The 16,286-nt window shown below is 40.6% G+C and overlaps 2 protein-coding genes across 4 annotated transcripts in view; both read right to left on the bottom strand.

Annotated features, from left to right (window-relative positions):
* Positions 1–16,286, bottom strand: part of agbl4 (AGBL carboxypeptidase 4) — a 255,172-nt gene that overhangs the window by 53,089 nt on the left and 185,797 nt on the right. The window lies entirely within an intron of this gene.
* bend5 (BEN domain containing 5) lies at positions 6,592–14,951 on the bottom strand. Of its 3 annotated transcripts, XM_054603427.1 has the most exons (7): positions 14,768–14,951; positions 13,699–13,829; positions 12,813–12,896; positions 12,407–12,701; positions 10,932–11,080; positions 7,308–7,521; positions 6,592–7,127 (listed from the first exon to the last, which is right to left on the bottom strand). In XM_054603427.1, exons 1-7 carry the CDS (start codon positions 14,949–14,951, stop codon positions 6,931–6,933), a joined length of 1,254 nt encoding a protein of 417 aa, XP_054459402.1. In that variant the 3' UTR covers positions 6,592–6,930. The 3 variants fall into 3 exon arrangements, with proteins under 3 accessions (XP_054459402.1, XP_054459401.1, XP_054459403.1); XM_054603426.1 differs by having other exon boundaries at positions 12,407–12,908; XM_054603428.1 differs by lacking the exon at positions 13,699–13,829 and having other exon boundaries at positions 12,407–12,908; positions 14,768–14,788.

Below are 16,286 nucleotides of genomic sequence, written 5' to 3'. Positions count from 1 at the left end.
TTCCAGTGTAAAAAAAATAACAATTTAAAGGCTCGAGGTAGATATTGTGCTCCAAGCTATTGACCAGATGTAACACCGATTTGGTGATTTAAAAAAAAAAAACTGATTGAGGTGAAAATACCAAGAGTGGAAATGAAGTTACTCTCAGAGCCCCCTGTAACTTCAGGAAATTTGTCTTTCAGCGCCAAACAACAGAGCGAGGCCAGGCTGATTTGGTTTGTCCTAAAATGAGTTTGATGCAGGTGGTGAAAAAGAAATAGTTAATAGACATTTTTGGAAACACCGTATTTGCTCTCTCGTTAGGTATTGAGCTACGTTCAGTAGCCGGTAAACCTAGCTTAGCACAAAGACTGGAAAAACAGCCAGACTAGACACCAGGAAGTTACATACGGACAAAAAGTGTGCACGATATAAACAAAAAAGATATAACATGTTCATCAGCAAGATGTAGAGGACATGGAAGACATTGTTTTTAACCCTCAGACAGAGCCGGGCTAGCTCTTTCTGTCCATCTTTAATCTTCATTATTTTTTGTTAAGCTACACTAACTGGCTGCTGTTCAAATTTACCGTAAAGACGAGAGAATCAGTATTTTCCACATTGAAAAGTGATTACAAATGAAGAAACAGAAAGGTTTAGTGTGGTTTTAACCTGAGCCTTCAGTTTCCAACATGAGACTCGTCTTGAACAGTTATTTGTTTCTTGGAGAAAAGAACACAAGGCAGGAAAAGACAAAAAAAGACAACAAGAGGTTTGTGCTGATAGAATAAAAGTCTGGATTTATTTCTGTTTATCTATACATTAAACAGGTGTTCCTGAATGCAGCAAGAGAAAAACACAGAACAGGATGCTAAGCGTCAAAGAGTTGCTCGCATAGCAGAGGTGTGGCCGGTTTAGCAAAGACATGTACACTCTCTATCGCATATACTTAAAACATTTTCCGTAAATGTAGATTACCTCTGAGAGGCTGAAGAAGGGTGAGGGAGTGTTTACTGCAATAGTCTTGAAATTCTTTTTCACATTATCATACCATCTGGAAAAACTCCATACAGTAATAACCCTGTCTTTCCCCAATGACAATTGCAACGCAGTTACAACTACACACAGGTATATACCCAAGCAGCCCTGTATAGCTCAGATTAATTCAACTCCATGAGTATGAAAATGTAGTAATAGCTCAGTACAGATTTGTCATGTCGCCATTGTCCCCTTTGATTTAATCTCGAGGCTGTGCCGACACATTCAAAGGTTTAAAACTCTCTCCCTGGTTTTGCCCTCCACCCAACAGTGATGTGGTACCAGGTGATTACAGCTCAGCACCTGCATAGGAATTCAATTACACACAAAACTCTCCGGGTCAACTCCCTGGACCAGAGCAAAGCTTAAAATTGAACCATTATGAAACAGTCCAATGAATGGCTTAAGTGCTTCCATGAAACCAATGGCTGTGTGTTTGAACACACACTGCTTAAAGTAGAGAGGAGTTCCCCAGCACATTACATGTTCACAGACATGGTGAGAGTAATAGAAACAACTAGACAAACAAACAATTACAAACTGTCAGGTAGAGCAAACTACCCCAAAACAACACCTTGGCGCAGACAAGATTCCATTGGTTTCACTGTATAGACAATATAATGCACTTTTTGTATGATTAAGTCCAGAAACTTAACAGTGCTTTATGTGACTTTAGCTCACAGGAAGTCAATCACAAATTTCTACACGAATTTCCTAATTTAAAAACATCAGTTAGGGACAAAGAGATAAATCTGGGGAGGATTAAAGTGGCAACTGGATGAAATCAATCATTCCAAAACCGACAGTATTCATTAATGTATCATGAAGACTATCTGTGATCTCCATAATGTTGTTTTGACACATTTAATTTTAAACCAGACAGGGCAATAGTTTGTGCATTACTAAAACCACTTATAATGGATCTTATTTTTCCACAATATATATACAGCTTCCAATGGAATCTCGCTTCTGCAAAAGAAAAAGAAAATCTAACAATGACTCAAACAGAACTGAACAGAACTTGCTGAGGATCTCTCCTACTCTAACATATGCTGCCCAGTCCAGGACATTTTCTTTCATAACAATCTGGCATGAAACCAGTGAACAGTGGTATCCTTTAAATCTACCGGTCATCTGAGTGTGATCTAGTACTCATGTCCTATGTATAGTGAAACCTGATCTAACCAGTAAAAATACACATTTCTGAAAACAGAACAGGTGCTAGAAGCAGATGCATCCATTGAAAGTCAGCAAGTTCTGAGGTACTTGTGAAACTCACAGCTGAGGATATAATCACTATCTACAATATTTGGATGGATAGCATATAGTTGATACAGTAATAGCAGGGGTTATCGTTTTGTGAAACATTTTGGCTTAGAATTTGATTAGCTGAGGGGATAATAGCGGTCGACACACCTGAATAAAACATAGCTGTATGAGGATAAAAACATAGAAAAACAGCACCATTTGAGGTCCGATAGACAGATCAGTTCTTGAACTGTTTGCTGGTAGCACCGTCAACCAGTAAAAATCTCAGAATGCAATACAGAGACGGAACACAACCACTGATCAACTGCACGACATAGCAAAGAGCGAAGATATATATTCAGAGACGACCCCTCACGCAGATACCCCTTAACAGCAGCATCTTTAAAGCAGGTAATAAAACTGATTTCTCCTAAGAATGATATCGTGTACTGAGGTGTTTTACAAGTTTTATATGCTGTACATTTTGAGAGTAACCAGGTATACCTTTCCTATAGATTTTTTTTTTTTTTTTTTTAATATACACACATAGTTTACAGTCACTGACAAACAAACACCAGAGTAACAATGAGGTAGGACGGTGAAGTCAGATGAAGTAGAACCGGTTTGTGGATTGTATACAAAGTTACTGATACCTTAAGAAAAATATAGGCCCAACAATGTGTACTTCCCGTTTTTCTTTTTTCTCATTTGAAATAAGTTCGACATTGTATCTGAGGCTCAAACCGTAATATGTTTTGTGTACACTTAGTTGTGAAAAACTGCTAGATGAAGCCATTTATCTTGTTCCAACACAGTGAAGTTAGAACTAAATCTCTTTCCCCCAATTAAACTGTCAAAAAAGCAACATAAAGCTCCCGGACTTCTGAAGCTTTGACAGGCGTTCACAACATAAGCCAAAACACCAAGCGATGAGGACAGGATTTTGCTATTATCTGGATAGATGTGCATCTTTAAATCCAGTCCATAGAAACAACAGGAGAGTAAGGAACTAGAGGTGGCACAGGAAGAGGATCACAGAGTCGGCGAGGTTACATTTCCTCCCTGGTGCTACTTGAGTGTGACAGTGAGAGAAAACAAGAAGGTCTGGTGTGTGTCACAGAGCTGAACTAGCCTATATCATCCATTAATGGCTCCGACAGGTTACATCCTGGTGTATGTTACTAATATGCTGCAAAAACAAACAAACTGCTCTTCTGCAAGCGACTTGGTAAATATCAGAGAGATTGGCCTTTCTATCACAGATTAAGCCAAATCTGGGTTAAAAACATACAGTACTTCCATACAGCTTTCATCCATGAAAAGATGGTTTTAGTTAAAGGATTAGGCTTAATCGCGCTCCAGGAAACCAGCCTTTGAAAAGAAGTTTCAGATGATGTAAAAACTCTATTAATGTTCCCATCTTTGAGCATTATTTTAACCACACCCCCTTTTGGCATCAAACAACAAAGAAACAAACACAAACACAACACGACAAAGTGTCAGAATTTCAGCGTGGTTGCTTTGAACAGCAGAAAAACGTTTTCATTCTTTTAAACCGCATGTATTTCAAATACATGCTGGCGCACGAAAACCTCACGTTGCTTTGTACAGGGAAAATAATTAATGAAAATGGGATATTTTTTAGGAAACCCCCCATAATAAATTCAATAATATGTCACCATATTGGTGTCTTAAGATTCACTAGGCTCTATTACCTTGGCATTGGCCATCTTTTGTGCAAACCTCGCTGATTCCTCAGTCAGCATCTGCCTTCTTTAGCTTGATCTCAGCATTCAATACTTTGGCTTACAATTACCATTTGTTTGTAAAAAATACACAATTATCTCTATACAAGTCATATCTATGCCTAACCAGTATCATCACACATTAAGTCAAAGCACATATTCCAGTCAGCTTGCACATTTCATAGGTAAATATCTTAAGATTGATGAATCATGTTTTGGGTTTGAAAGCAAAGATGAGTTTTGGACTTTTGCTTGTCAACTTTCCAAGTAGGCCATTCATTGTTCAGGAGGCCATGACGGATTTAGCAAATCCAGTTTCAACATAGTGCGACTTGTGAGGTTTGGTTTACTTAACACCCCAAATAAATCTTAAAATAATGAAATAGTCATACTACTTCCAAGTAGTATTTGGGGGTAATAAATCTATCAAGCTCGTTTTGAAACATTGGTATGTCAGGGGCAAAACTGAATATTATATACCATAACTCCTTGTTGCCATAGAAAACAATAAACCAAAATGTTCTAAGGTGCTTCATGTATTACAATGATTGTTAACTTTTATCTATATAGACATTTAAAAAAAAAAAAAAAAAAAAAAAAAAAAAAAAAAAAAAAAAAGGACAAATACCACAAATAGATTTCTTTAAGATCAAAGAAATTGCCCAGGAGTTTAAAGTGCATTCAATGTAAATGGTTTGTGTTGATCTAACTACTGCATCTCAATTGAGTACAATGTTTTAACAATGCAAATTATCATCTAACTGTGGTAGATCTTTAGAAGGTAGATCCTAAGTGAGGCTTATTAAATAGTGAATGTTGTGAGTGTAGTCTAACATATGGGCTCTGTTAAGGGAAGCCTAGTCTCTCATGTTCCACAGAGATCACTTTGGCTAAGAAAGGGAGATATTTTTTTCATTTGTTCGTAGATTCTTCTGATCTACATTTGGATACAACATCAAGTTTAAAGTCAACAGCTCATATGAAAAATACGTAAGTGTAAAAAGAAACACAAGAAATTGTCAGATAACATGGAATTACAACATCAATTAGATAAACCAAAACTTGACCGGAACCTTTAAATCTGTAACATGTAACATGACTAGAAACTGAAATATTCATGTAAAAAAAAAAAAAGATACTTAATGTACACTAAATATCTCCAAAAACATAAAGTAGCTTAACAAAAGGCTGATCTGAACTTTTTGAAATAACAAAAAAACAAAAACAAGACAGACAAAATGATATAGACAGAAATAAACCAACCGACAAACGAGAATCTAGAGTATGAAGAGGAGATAGGCTTGATGGGCAGTTCTGCAGCAGATTCACAGTTAGCCACAGCTAGGTCACAGTTGAGATTTCAATCTGCAGCATTTAGTTCCAGCCTGCAGACAGCCACACAAACCATTTTGGATCATAACAATAAAACAACTGAAGAGAAAAAAACAAACATAAAAAAGTACAAGAAAACGAGGACGCTTTCAAAGTTCTGATGGCATAGCTCAGCGGATATCGTCACTGGAGCGACCTTACTTTTGTTCCCCAGTGGCGTGGCTTAAAAAAGAGGGGGTTGTTATGGGGTTCAGCAGGCCCAGATGATTTCAAACAGCACAATAGTGTTTCAGACAGCTTTACCCACAGCTAACACTGCTTCCACATGCAGATGACCTCAACCGTGCAGAGCTGAGCCCTGATTCTCTTCCTCACATTGTCTCGTGCAGCGCAGCATCTCTTAACTACAAGAGGAAGGGCAGAAAGTCGCCCCGGCTCAGATCAACTTAATGGTGTGAATCACGCAGAAAATAGTACCAAGCCACCTCTCACATTCTCACAGCAAAGTGCAGGTGAAGCTCCATCGCTTCCGCTTACTATACATTTACAATCACAGCTTACTAGAAAACCCAGGGGCATAACCAGCTCCTGGTGATTGCCAAATCCATTTAAGGCCTTTCTAGGCATCAACATGCCTGTACCACTACAACTCATTAAACAGTCAAATTGTCTGAAAGTGACTTTGTTTGATTAAGAACAACTCAAATGCTCATAACTGAAAGGTCAACATAAAAAAAACAAGAACAAATAAAGCACTCTATAGACTCTACATTAGAGTTCTACTTCCCATTTTACCTCTGTTAGCCTTGGTCTTTTTTAATAAAACAATGTGTTGTGATTAACCTTAAGTTAAGGGGGCGCACACACTTCTAATTAATCTCTTGGAGCAACAGAATCTCTGCTGCAAAATGCAATATGGCTATTACCAATCGAGACTTGTGCATTTGAGACATTGCTGTCTCATCTTATGCAGTAAGTACCAGAGCAAACACTCCCAGCAGTTGTTGTCGGGTAGTCACCAACATACCCAACTGTTCACACGTCTAAGATCTAACGCAAGCCAGCATCGTTATCTTTACAGCATCAAAAGACTTTATCTAGGGAAATAACCTCTTACTTTTTAAAAGTTTAAGGACTCAAAACTATGTTCTGACACAGAACAATAAATCAATTTTTAACAATTACATCATATCCTTTCTTTGACACAAATGCACACACGTCAGTAAACCATGTCTTTGTACCAATCCCACTGTAAAGCTTATAAAAAACACTCATACCAGCTCATATCAAACTAAGTCCACACGTGTTCAATTTCTCGCTGGTGGGTAAAGCTGTCTGTCAGCCGATGGGAAAACTGTGCACCGAGGAAGGGGACGCTTGTTCTACAGGGAGCTGGGAGGGGGTCTATTTTGTTTAAGCGTTTCACATAATAACCGATCCAATATGTCAAAGAAAAACGGCTCCTGAAACTGTGACAAACATCCCCCAACCACCAACATCTAGTCCCCTCAATATCCTGCCGACCAGGTGGAGGGGTTGTGGGGGGTGGGGGGTGGGCAGAAGGCGCTGGCGTGACAACAGTTGATCACTACATGCCGTCGTAGGTGAAGTTCTCCATCTTCACTGTCTGTCTGATGAGCAGCTTGGATTCCCGCCTCTCCTCGTTCTTGATGGACTTGTTGATGTCCATTATCTTTTCACAAATGTATTTGTTCACTTTGGACAATCTCTGCGTAATCTCTGCACTGTCGGCCGTCTCTTGAGACACTCTGTCATAGAGACACTCTGCGGAAGGGAAGCGAGTGTGAGCAGTTAGACTACATCAAATAAAAAAAATGGCTGGTCTTATCTTTGTCTAGAATCTAATGAATATAAATCAATGAAGAAAAGGCTGTATGAAAAAAGGAAATCTTCTCTCTGTCACAGTCTTGATTTTGTAGGTTTTAAAGCTGGAGTTAATCTTACCTCTGACTATTTTCAGTTTACTTGGCGACAGCGGAGGTTTGGGCAGCGCATCTTTCTTCTTTTTGGTGGCCACTCCAGTGACACTACGGTTCTTGAGGGTTTCAGTGCCCCAGATCATTACAGCCAGGTTCTTTGTGAACTTGGAGTCTCCCTGGGTCCGCTGAAGCTGATGCCACTTCTCCTCCTCCACCCAGATCCCTCCACCGAGGTGCACCTGCAGAGAGAACAAACAGAGTACACCTCATTTTAACATTTGCATGTGCTGGAGATAAAGAATATATATATATATATATATATATATATATCTTGTATGTGTTGTCATTTGCACAGTGCCAGACAAAATGAAAAGTCTAATGCATTGTGACTTTTATTGGTTTGGTTTAAAACAACAGAGCTAGCAAGTGAGCACAATGCTTTACTCTGCATGGGACGGTGTCATCTACTCCACACTTACCTACTGAACATCCATCCGCCTCATCCACAGCTAAATAAGTCCTTTTTCTTTTTATATAAACAAATGTGATTGCAGTTACCCCGCTGCTTCATAAACTTACGTAGTTGTCAACAAAAAAGAGCTCCACTACATGTCTTCAATTAAATAAATGTCCAAAATAATAAAGAAACAAACCTTGTCACACTGAAAAAAAAAAAAGTGGACCGAACATGAATGTTGTTCCCGATGTGTCATGTTGCTTCAGCAGATGATGGGGCATCAGACTTCAGAACAGTAGTTGGTGTTATAGTTTACAGATCATCTTTGGAGAAGGGATGGCAATTTCATCAACTCTTATTGATGTTTACACAACGTTTATGCAACAAGAGAGGGCATGATAGAAGCAACTATGTGAAGGAGACAAAAGAACTAAACCGAAATTAAAAGCTACAGTTGGTAGCTTTAATAAAAATAACTTATCATATTTGCTTGAACTGTCCCTTTATGCGAACAGAAGTAGTTGGGACGGAAATTAAAAAACGATTTTAGTGCTTCTAATGGCATTTAAAAGATTCCACTCTGCCCAAAGAAAAACAACCAATCAGAGCTGCCGATCACTGCTCGTGGAGCTCGATAACTCCAATCAAACTGTCACACTGCTCCGTGTTGATCAAATAAAAAATGAAGATTCTGAACTGTATTTCTTATTTCTCACCTATGATCTTTAAAGAAACATATTATATTGTACCGTTTAGCTGTAAAAAATGAACTTTAAATAATCTTTTCTTTTTTTTTGTATAAAAGTAACCAATTGGTAACCTGACTCGCCGGACCGTTTGTTACACAGAACCATCTGAGAAGAAGGCAGGAGTCAGGAGAAAAGCCTTCAGTGTCGTTCTTTGCTTTTCCTTCTCTGAAGAAATACTCTCCAGTTCTGATATAACTGATGCTAAAGCATCCACGCTGACCTCTCAGGGAGCCGCCATTGTTGTTTTGATCAGTCGCCGCTCTGTGTTTCCTCTCACACACACCTAAAACCACGCCTAAAACCACGCCTAAAACCACGCCCAAAGCTTCCTGGTAGATGCCAGCAGCTCCTCACAGGACGCTGATGGGTCCACGCTCTATCTTACCGGTCACAAACACATGACTTGAAGCCTGACAAGTTTTTTTTTTATATGTGATCCAGCATCTCTCCTGCTATCTTGTAACATCACTAGAATCCAGCTGATGTCCAATGTAAACCGACTGTAGCTTCACTGTTTTTGGAACCATACGTGGGAGTAAAGATTTTACTGGAAAACAACACATTTGCTTTGTTTTGTTTAACTCAGTATTATACATTCATCCTGTGCCTAACGCTGACCACCAACTTGCCTGAATAATTAGTGTTTGGTGCTGTGTGGTTCAAATCCAGTTTCAATAATCTACACTGCGACGTGTTGGTGTAAAACCTAAATGGACGAGGTTAATCACAGCATGTCATGGCAAATCACATCTTGGCCAGCTCCTGCTTAGACCAAATTACAAATCCCAAGAAGCACCACTTTCACCAACCAGGATACATAAATAAGGTCAGCCCATTAGCTGCATGTAGCCTGGATTACCTCCACTATGAACTTAGCCTATGGATCTACACACTTCCACAACACGTTGCACCAGCCGAGTCAGACTGCCCTGGTCTTCTAGGTGAGCTAATGCAGCGGGGGGGCATATGTGACTCTCCCTTCTTTACCCTCTTATCACTGTTAAGTCTTTAGGCTAGCTTCCAAAAGGCTTTTCCCCGTGCAGCTAATGTGCTTTAGGCCCCCGGCCAGCAGACAAGCTTTTTTACTGCCCTTAAGTTAGTCAAGATTGTTTTCATCCTCCCTCCCCACTGCTCTCCTTTATCTCTCTCCCTCCATCTCTCCTCTTTCTTTTGTTACCCCACACCCCCAGCTCACTCTCTCACTAGGGCTAACCTGTCAGTCACTTTAAATTCCTCTCGTGCAAATAATTAATATGGGGTCCCTGATGTGGGAGAGTTCTAATTTGCAAGTGTTCTTCACGCTTGAAGTGGCTGCAGGCCCCAGAGCTTGTAGTACCAATTCCCCCCTGTCATGAGAGACAGGACGCTGGTTGAGTTACAGCGGTGGTGGTGGTGGTGGTGGTGGTGGGGGGGAGTTAAGAACCCTAACAGGCTAATAAACACTGATGATGCTGCCTGGGTTTGCAGGAACAATAATAATCTCCTCAACCTTGTTTACCTGCTAAGGTAGGGCAGCCAGGGGGAAAGGACTGATCAACTATGACGGCATGTTCCCAGGTCCACGGGTGTTAAGAGGAAATACAGCATTTCCTACAGAATCAGGCTACTTCCAACAGTCACCCCCCGGGCAGAGAGCCAGGGATACAAGAGACGGGACTGAAGGATTCAGGATTATTGGGATAATCTGTAAGTGAAGGTTGAAAGTCTCTATCTGTAAAGTAACATTTGACCAGATCACTTACAGGTTTATTCAAATATATAAGTAAAGAGGTGGACATGGAATTTAACATTCTGAATCGATAAAAAATGACATTACAAGCCTGTTTGCATGCCTGCTGACTGACCAAACATTACAAACTAGCTGTTAACAGCACCAGAGGACATCAGACTCATTTGTTGTATGTTGGACGATGTTAAATGCTTGTCAATCAGTTGTTGAGTGATGGCATCTTTCAGCCCTCTGTTTTGAAAGTCAGAGCTGGGGTTACCCTTTTGTTCACTTATGGATTCGGATGAGTGATTTTGTGTTCAAGAAGAAATGTCAAAAACAAGAAGGAAAAAAAAGATGATGGAAATGAAAACCAGACAGGGATCATCACCGACACGACACCACGTGGAAGGTTGGGATCAGATAAGAGTCACAGGTTATCAGGAAACGCTTACTAAACCAGAGACCATCCACCAGCCTCGACGACAACTAGGGCCATGTGTGTATAGTGGGGGAGGGGCCACTACGGCGCCTTTGCTCGATCTACACCCATCTTCAAACTTGCCCCTTATATTGATCTTAAAAACACACCTGTTAAATGAACGGTCGTGATGCTACTGCTATGTCAAAATCTGTCAACAAACAGACAGGCAGACAAACACCTGGCAAAGTCCTTAAAGCCACATGCTGTTGTGGCTGGTAATAAAGAGGGTCCCTCAGTCCAGTGAGACTCACCTTCCCATCGTTGCAGGTGTACACTGTTCTGGGGGAGGGGGAGTAGCTGGAACTGGTGTTGGCTTCTTCTCTGCATGTCTCCTGGGCCTCAACAATGGGCTCAACCACTTCAGCCTTGATTGTCTGAGTGCCATTGTCATGCATAGGCTCTACAGATACAGAGGAGACATTTTACATTATGGAGACACCGGCAAGAAATCTATATCTGTAAGCACTAAGAAGAGGTTAGGTTAAACGCCATTTATCAACTGCTGGGAAACTTATAGAGTAGAGGATGACGCTAAAATGAGAGCAGAGGTCTAGTAGCATGTGACAGTGCCCACCTGCTTCCCTGCTTTCAGCCTAAAGTGAGCTTCCTTGTGCCTCGAGACAGGTGGTTATTTTATCCCCAGTAACTAAGCTGGCTTGGTGGTTGGCCATGCTGAGCTCCAATGTAGCTGATGAGTTTTAATATCAGTCAGTGCACTCCATCCCCTGCCCGGCAGCACCCCAGGGTGCTCTAATCTTTAGCCTGTCCATTAGATGGTCCTGCCAGTCGCCAGAGTCCAGATCTACATGGGAGCTGAGCTTAACACCAGCATCTGGCAAAGCTCGAGGTGGACACTGCTGCACAATGCATTGTGACACCACCTTCAATCACACTTAAAGTGCCTTTTTTCAACTTTGTGTGTTGGACTTACTACTTTACCAATGCTGGATAATAATGGCATTGTTGTATCATGTGTCTATTAACTATAACAGATATCTGTTATTTTTGTAAATAACTGACACTTTTCCACCAAGTGTTCGCATTCCAACACCCAAGATTTCTTCCTTTTTCCCAGTATCCAAAATCTTCTTGGAGATATAAAGTATATATATATATATATTCTGTATTTGTACTTTCAGTCTTATCGTAAGTCCACTCAGTCAACCTAAAAAGCAAGCTATACTAAAGTACCCTAACTAAAAGTTGATCTACTTTTGTCCTATTCATAGCTTTATCACTGTATCGTGATTTCAGAAAAAGAAACTGATTTTTAACAGCAGTCCTAAATGCTCATGTCCATCTTGATTAAAGAAGACAGAGTCTAAATAGCACCGGGGGCCTTTAAGTTGCATCAAGTATGTTTTTTTTTCTGACTTAACTGCAAAAACATTTATGTTTAGAATTTGTCACTCTTTCTAAAAAGGCATAGATCCTTTTCAGGTCAGAGGAGGTTCAATCTGTGCATTGTGTTGACATGCAGCAAACACTAGAATCAGACTATGTCCACACACCAGTCCCCCAACTCCTTTCAAGGAAAATGGCATATTCTGGCTATACAGACTGAATCTCTAAGAATAGAAAGCTGATTTGCAGTTATAATACAATATATGTAGTCATTTTCAATACCACAATTCTTCAAATGACTGAAGGTCAAAGGTTACTAATAAACTTTGTGGTATACACTGCATTGATTGCGTGTTGGGTGTGCATGCTCCTCGTCTCTCACCGCTGCCCAGTCTCATGAGAAGTACGTCTTGCAGCCTCCTGTTGAAGTCCCTCAGTTCTTTGACTTCTGTCAGCAAGCTGCCATATTCCTTCAGCTTCTTGGCCTGCTGCACCAGCTGCCTGCGGGTTCTCTCCAGCTCCTGCTGCAGCCTCCTCATCTCCTCCTCCTGTTGCCTGTAGCTGTGAACCAGCTCCTCATACAGGACTCTAGGAACCACTGCCGGAACTATCCCAGACACACAATCCGTGTCCACCTCCAAATGCTGTTGCTGTTGTTGATGCTGGTGATGATGATGCTGATGCTGATGCTGATGCTGATGCTCTGCCTCCATATCTTCATCTTCGTCGTCTGCATCCTCTCCCTCCTCAGCCAGCCGGTCCTCGTCCAAGTCCTCTTCGCCCTCCACACAGGAGCTGGCTGCATTTCTCTCCAGGCGAGCCACAACTGCTGCCAAGCTCTTGGATGAGTTGGAAAGGGGGCGTCCCTGGTCCTGGGAAAGGGCCTGAAGGAAGCAATAACTGTCAATTCATGGAACAAATAGGCCAGTGAAATGAAATTTGAATTTTAATAACTAAAGTTGAGCAACACAATTTTTTACAGAATTTCACAAATCTCTCTGGGGCATCAGTGACAAAGTGCACTTCAAATGTGACAAATAGTGATTCTATTCAACAGTTAGAAGGCCAAACAGAAAGAAGAATCACACTTCAATCTAAACAGGACATGACAGCCTGCAAACACGTTGTTTACACTGTGCAGATCTCAATAGGAACTGGGAGAAGAGAAGTCACTGAGTTCTTTGATGAGCCGCTCAGAGGATTTGTCTGTGAAAGGGCAGCTGTCCAGAGTGCTGAATTTGTGTTAATCCAGCATATGGTAAAAATAGCGTGGGGGATTTTGGGGGTCAGCCAAGTTTATGGAAATGTGACATGGTATCATCGATAGATATATTTAAATATAAGACGATTTCTGTGTATGTATCAACATGATACATGTCACACGTGCCAAAAGCTGTTTTTTTTTTTTAATGGACAAAAGATTGTCAATATAAGCAATTTAAGTGGGACTTTGTAGGTGCATTTTTTTTGTGTCTTGTTATTGATCATTGCACCAACAAACATGACTGAATTTATAAATTATTTTAGATTATAAACTTTTATTATACTTGTGGTATCAATGGATAAGCCTAATGTCAGCAGGATCAAAGGGCAGTGTGATTCAATGTCATGACACTGGTATCATTGCACAAACTCCACAACAACACAGCTACCGTCTCATCTAGGCCAGCCTACCTTTTTATGCCTGAGTGGCATTCTCTCCTCTCCAAAATTGTTTTCGATAGAGTTTCCTGAATTCTTGATGGACATCTTGGGAATTTTCATCTTCTTTTGCATTATACTGTCTTCAAATTCCTCTACTGTATCTGTGAAGTGCAGAAACAGAAGCAGGAAGAAACTCATAAAAGTTTCCCAAAAAGTTGGATGGATTTTCATAAAACGTGAAAAGTACCTGCAGGATTATTTCATCCATTTGTCCAACTCGAGCAGAGGGCGTTTGTGTCTCTCCATTCTGCTAGATCAAACTAACTTCAGCACTCTTTAGAGTTACATATTTGTGCCATATACAAATCGTCCTGAATACAAAGCGCTTCAGATGGGGACCGACCTTGCAGCCCAGACAGCTCAGGTTGTGGGATTAGTGATGCAGCTCGCAAACATCACAACTAAAAGGTCTAATCACACTGACATGCAGCAGCCATGACGTTGACATGTCACTGACAGACATATGTTGTCTCCATTGATGACTGCAGCGCCGCATCCCCTCTGTGACACAAACCAGCAGATAAACCAGCTCACAAGCTAACCGCAACCCACCTAGCAGCTCGTCCACATCTACAACCCCTCTGCAGCACTGATAACGTCCCCACCACGGGCTGTCACATGTGTCCATCATGCACTGACAGCTCTGCAGCTCTGCACGCGGCTAACTGGAGCTAACATGCTAACGTCGAGCTAACAAGCGTTAGCTCCGCGTTGTAAACAACCGACGCTGCATGCCACGTATGTAGCAAAAACAAGCTACTCTATCGAAACGAGAGCCACCTTTTTGGGAAACGAATATGTATAGAAAAGATGTGATTATCTAGCAAACTTATCTTAGCATATCTAGTTAGCTTATCGAGCTAGCCACCGTTGTTGTGGCTATCAGTGTCAGACTCCAGCTGATCGCGTCCTGACAGGTCGGACAAAACGACTTGGCTTTGACACCTTCATAGGTTTCGCGCACATCGACGTAGCTTTGCACGACAGAGAGAAACATCTTTATAAACAGAGAAGGTGATGTGGTAAAAGGGCAATTTACCTGCAAGGGCAAGGATCTGCGCTTCGCACGGCTGGCCTGCTCTGCCATCCTCTTCAGTTCTGTGAACCAGATACACCTTCTGATTATCAAAATCTGTTTTGTGCAGAGGTCTGAAATCTGCGACATTTAAAACGGGCAACGCGTAGCACATATCGTCTTCAAAGAATCTAACAAAAGCATACATCATTTACTTCTCTTTGGTCCTGCACTTTGGATATGGTTGACAGTTTTTTTTCCCCCCTCACAAAGTATTAAAAAAATATACACATAGGGGGGTTGGGGGATGGTGGATGGTGTCTGCGCTCTGCTAGTCTTGCCTGGTCCACATCACCAGGGCTGATCATCAAGGCATGAGTAATAGACATGACAGGAACTTTGCTGGGAAGAGATGTTGTGATACAGAAGTGTTCAAGTGTTTTGTTTTTTTTAAAATGTACAGTACCAGTCTAAAGTTTGGACACACCTTCTCATTCAACTACTTTGAAGAATCTAAAATATAAAACATATTCTGGTTTGTTGAGCATTTGTTTGTTTACCACATAATTCCATATGTGTTCCTTCATAGTTTGGATGTCTTCAATATTAATCTACAATGTAGAAAAAAATAAAAATAAAGAAAAACCATTGAATGAGAAGGTGTGTTTAAACTGTTGACTGGTACTGTAGGTTCACATTTGTAGCTTAGAACAGTCCTCATATGCACACATGCATATTGGACGAGCTGATGATGTTGCAGTCATCCTTTCTGTCTGTTGTGAAGAAATCCTTTTCTTACCAGGTGTCTACAAGATACAGTACCAGTCAAAAGTTTGGACACACCTTCGCATTAAACTACATATTCTGGTTTGTGGAGCATTTGTTTGTTTACCACATAATTCCATATGTGTTCCTTCATAGTTTGGATGTCTTCAATATTAATCTACAATGTAGAAAAAAATAAAAATAAAGAAAAACCATTGAATGAGAAGGTGTGTCCAAACTTGACTATGCGCCATAATCATGTGAACAACAATTCTCCCTTGCACCTGGTGTGTCAATATCATATTAAAAAAAGCTTTTGCATTTTTGTCAAATTTTAACTATTTGCAGAAAAAACAAGATTTCCAAAATACCATCATTAATACATTTTAAAACAAATATGATTTATGATGATTTAAGTGTTGCTTTAGTGTTCAGGCTCATTACTTTTATCAAATTAGACACCGATTACCTCTCAGTACGTTTCCTAAGGGGATTGTTTCAGGGAACTGCAGAGAGGAAAGCCACCAAGATGATTACCTGCCTGGTCAGATTTCATTGGTCTCTGTGCTCTTTCATGTGATTCCTGGTGAACACGTTTCATCTGCTCCTTGCATCACAACAAAAAAGGACTTAAGGCCAGCTGACAGAAATGAACTCTTTGTTATTGTAAGACAGCCAGGTGGTTATAAACACAGGATGGATTTCTCTCAGTTGTTACTCTAATGGAGAGCACCACAGTCGATAAATGACACTAACAATTTCGTTCTGCTTCGGCTGC

Source organism: Anoplopoma fimbria, chromosome 8 (assembly GCF_027596085.1).
Source record: "Anoplopoma fimbria isolate UVic2021 breed Golden Eagle Sablefish chromosome 8, Afim_UVic_2022, whole genome shotgun sequence".
In the NCBI taxonomy this organism is placed as follows: domain Eukaryota; kingdom Metazoa; phylum Chordata; class Actinopteri; order Perciformes; family Anoplopomatidae; genus Anoplopoma; species Anoplopoma fimbria.
The sequence above is the reverse complement of the archived record's forward strand: the minus strand, read 5'-3'. Positions and strand labels throughout refer to the sequence as shown.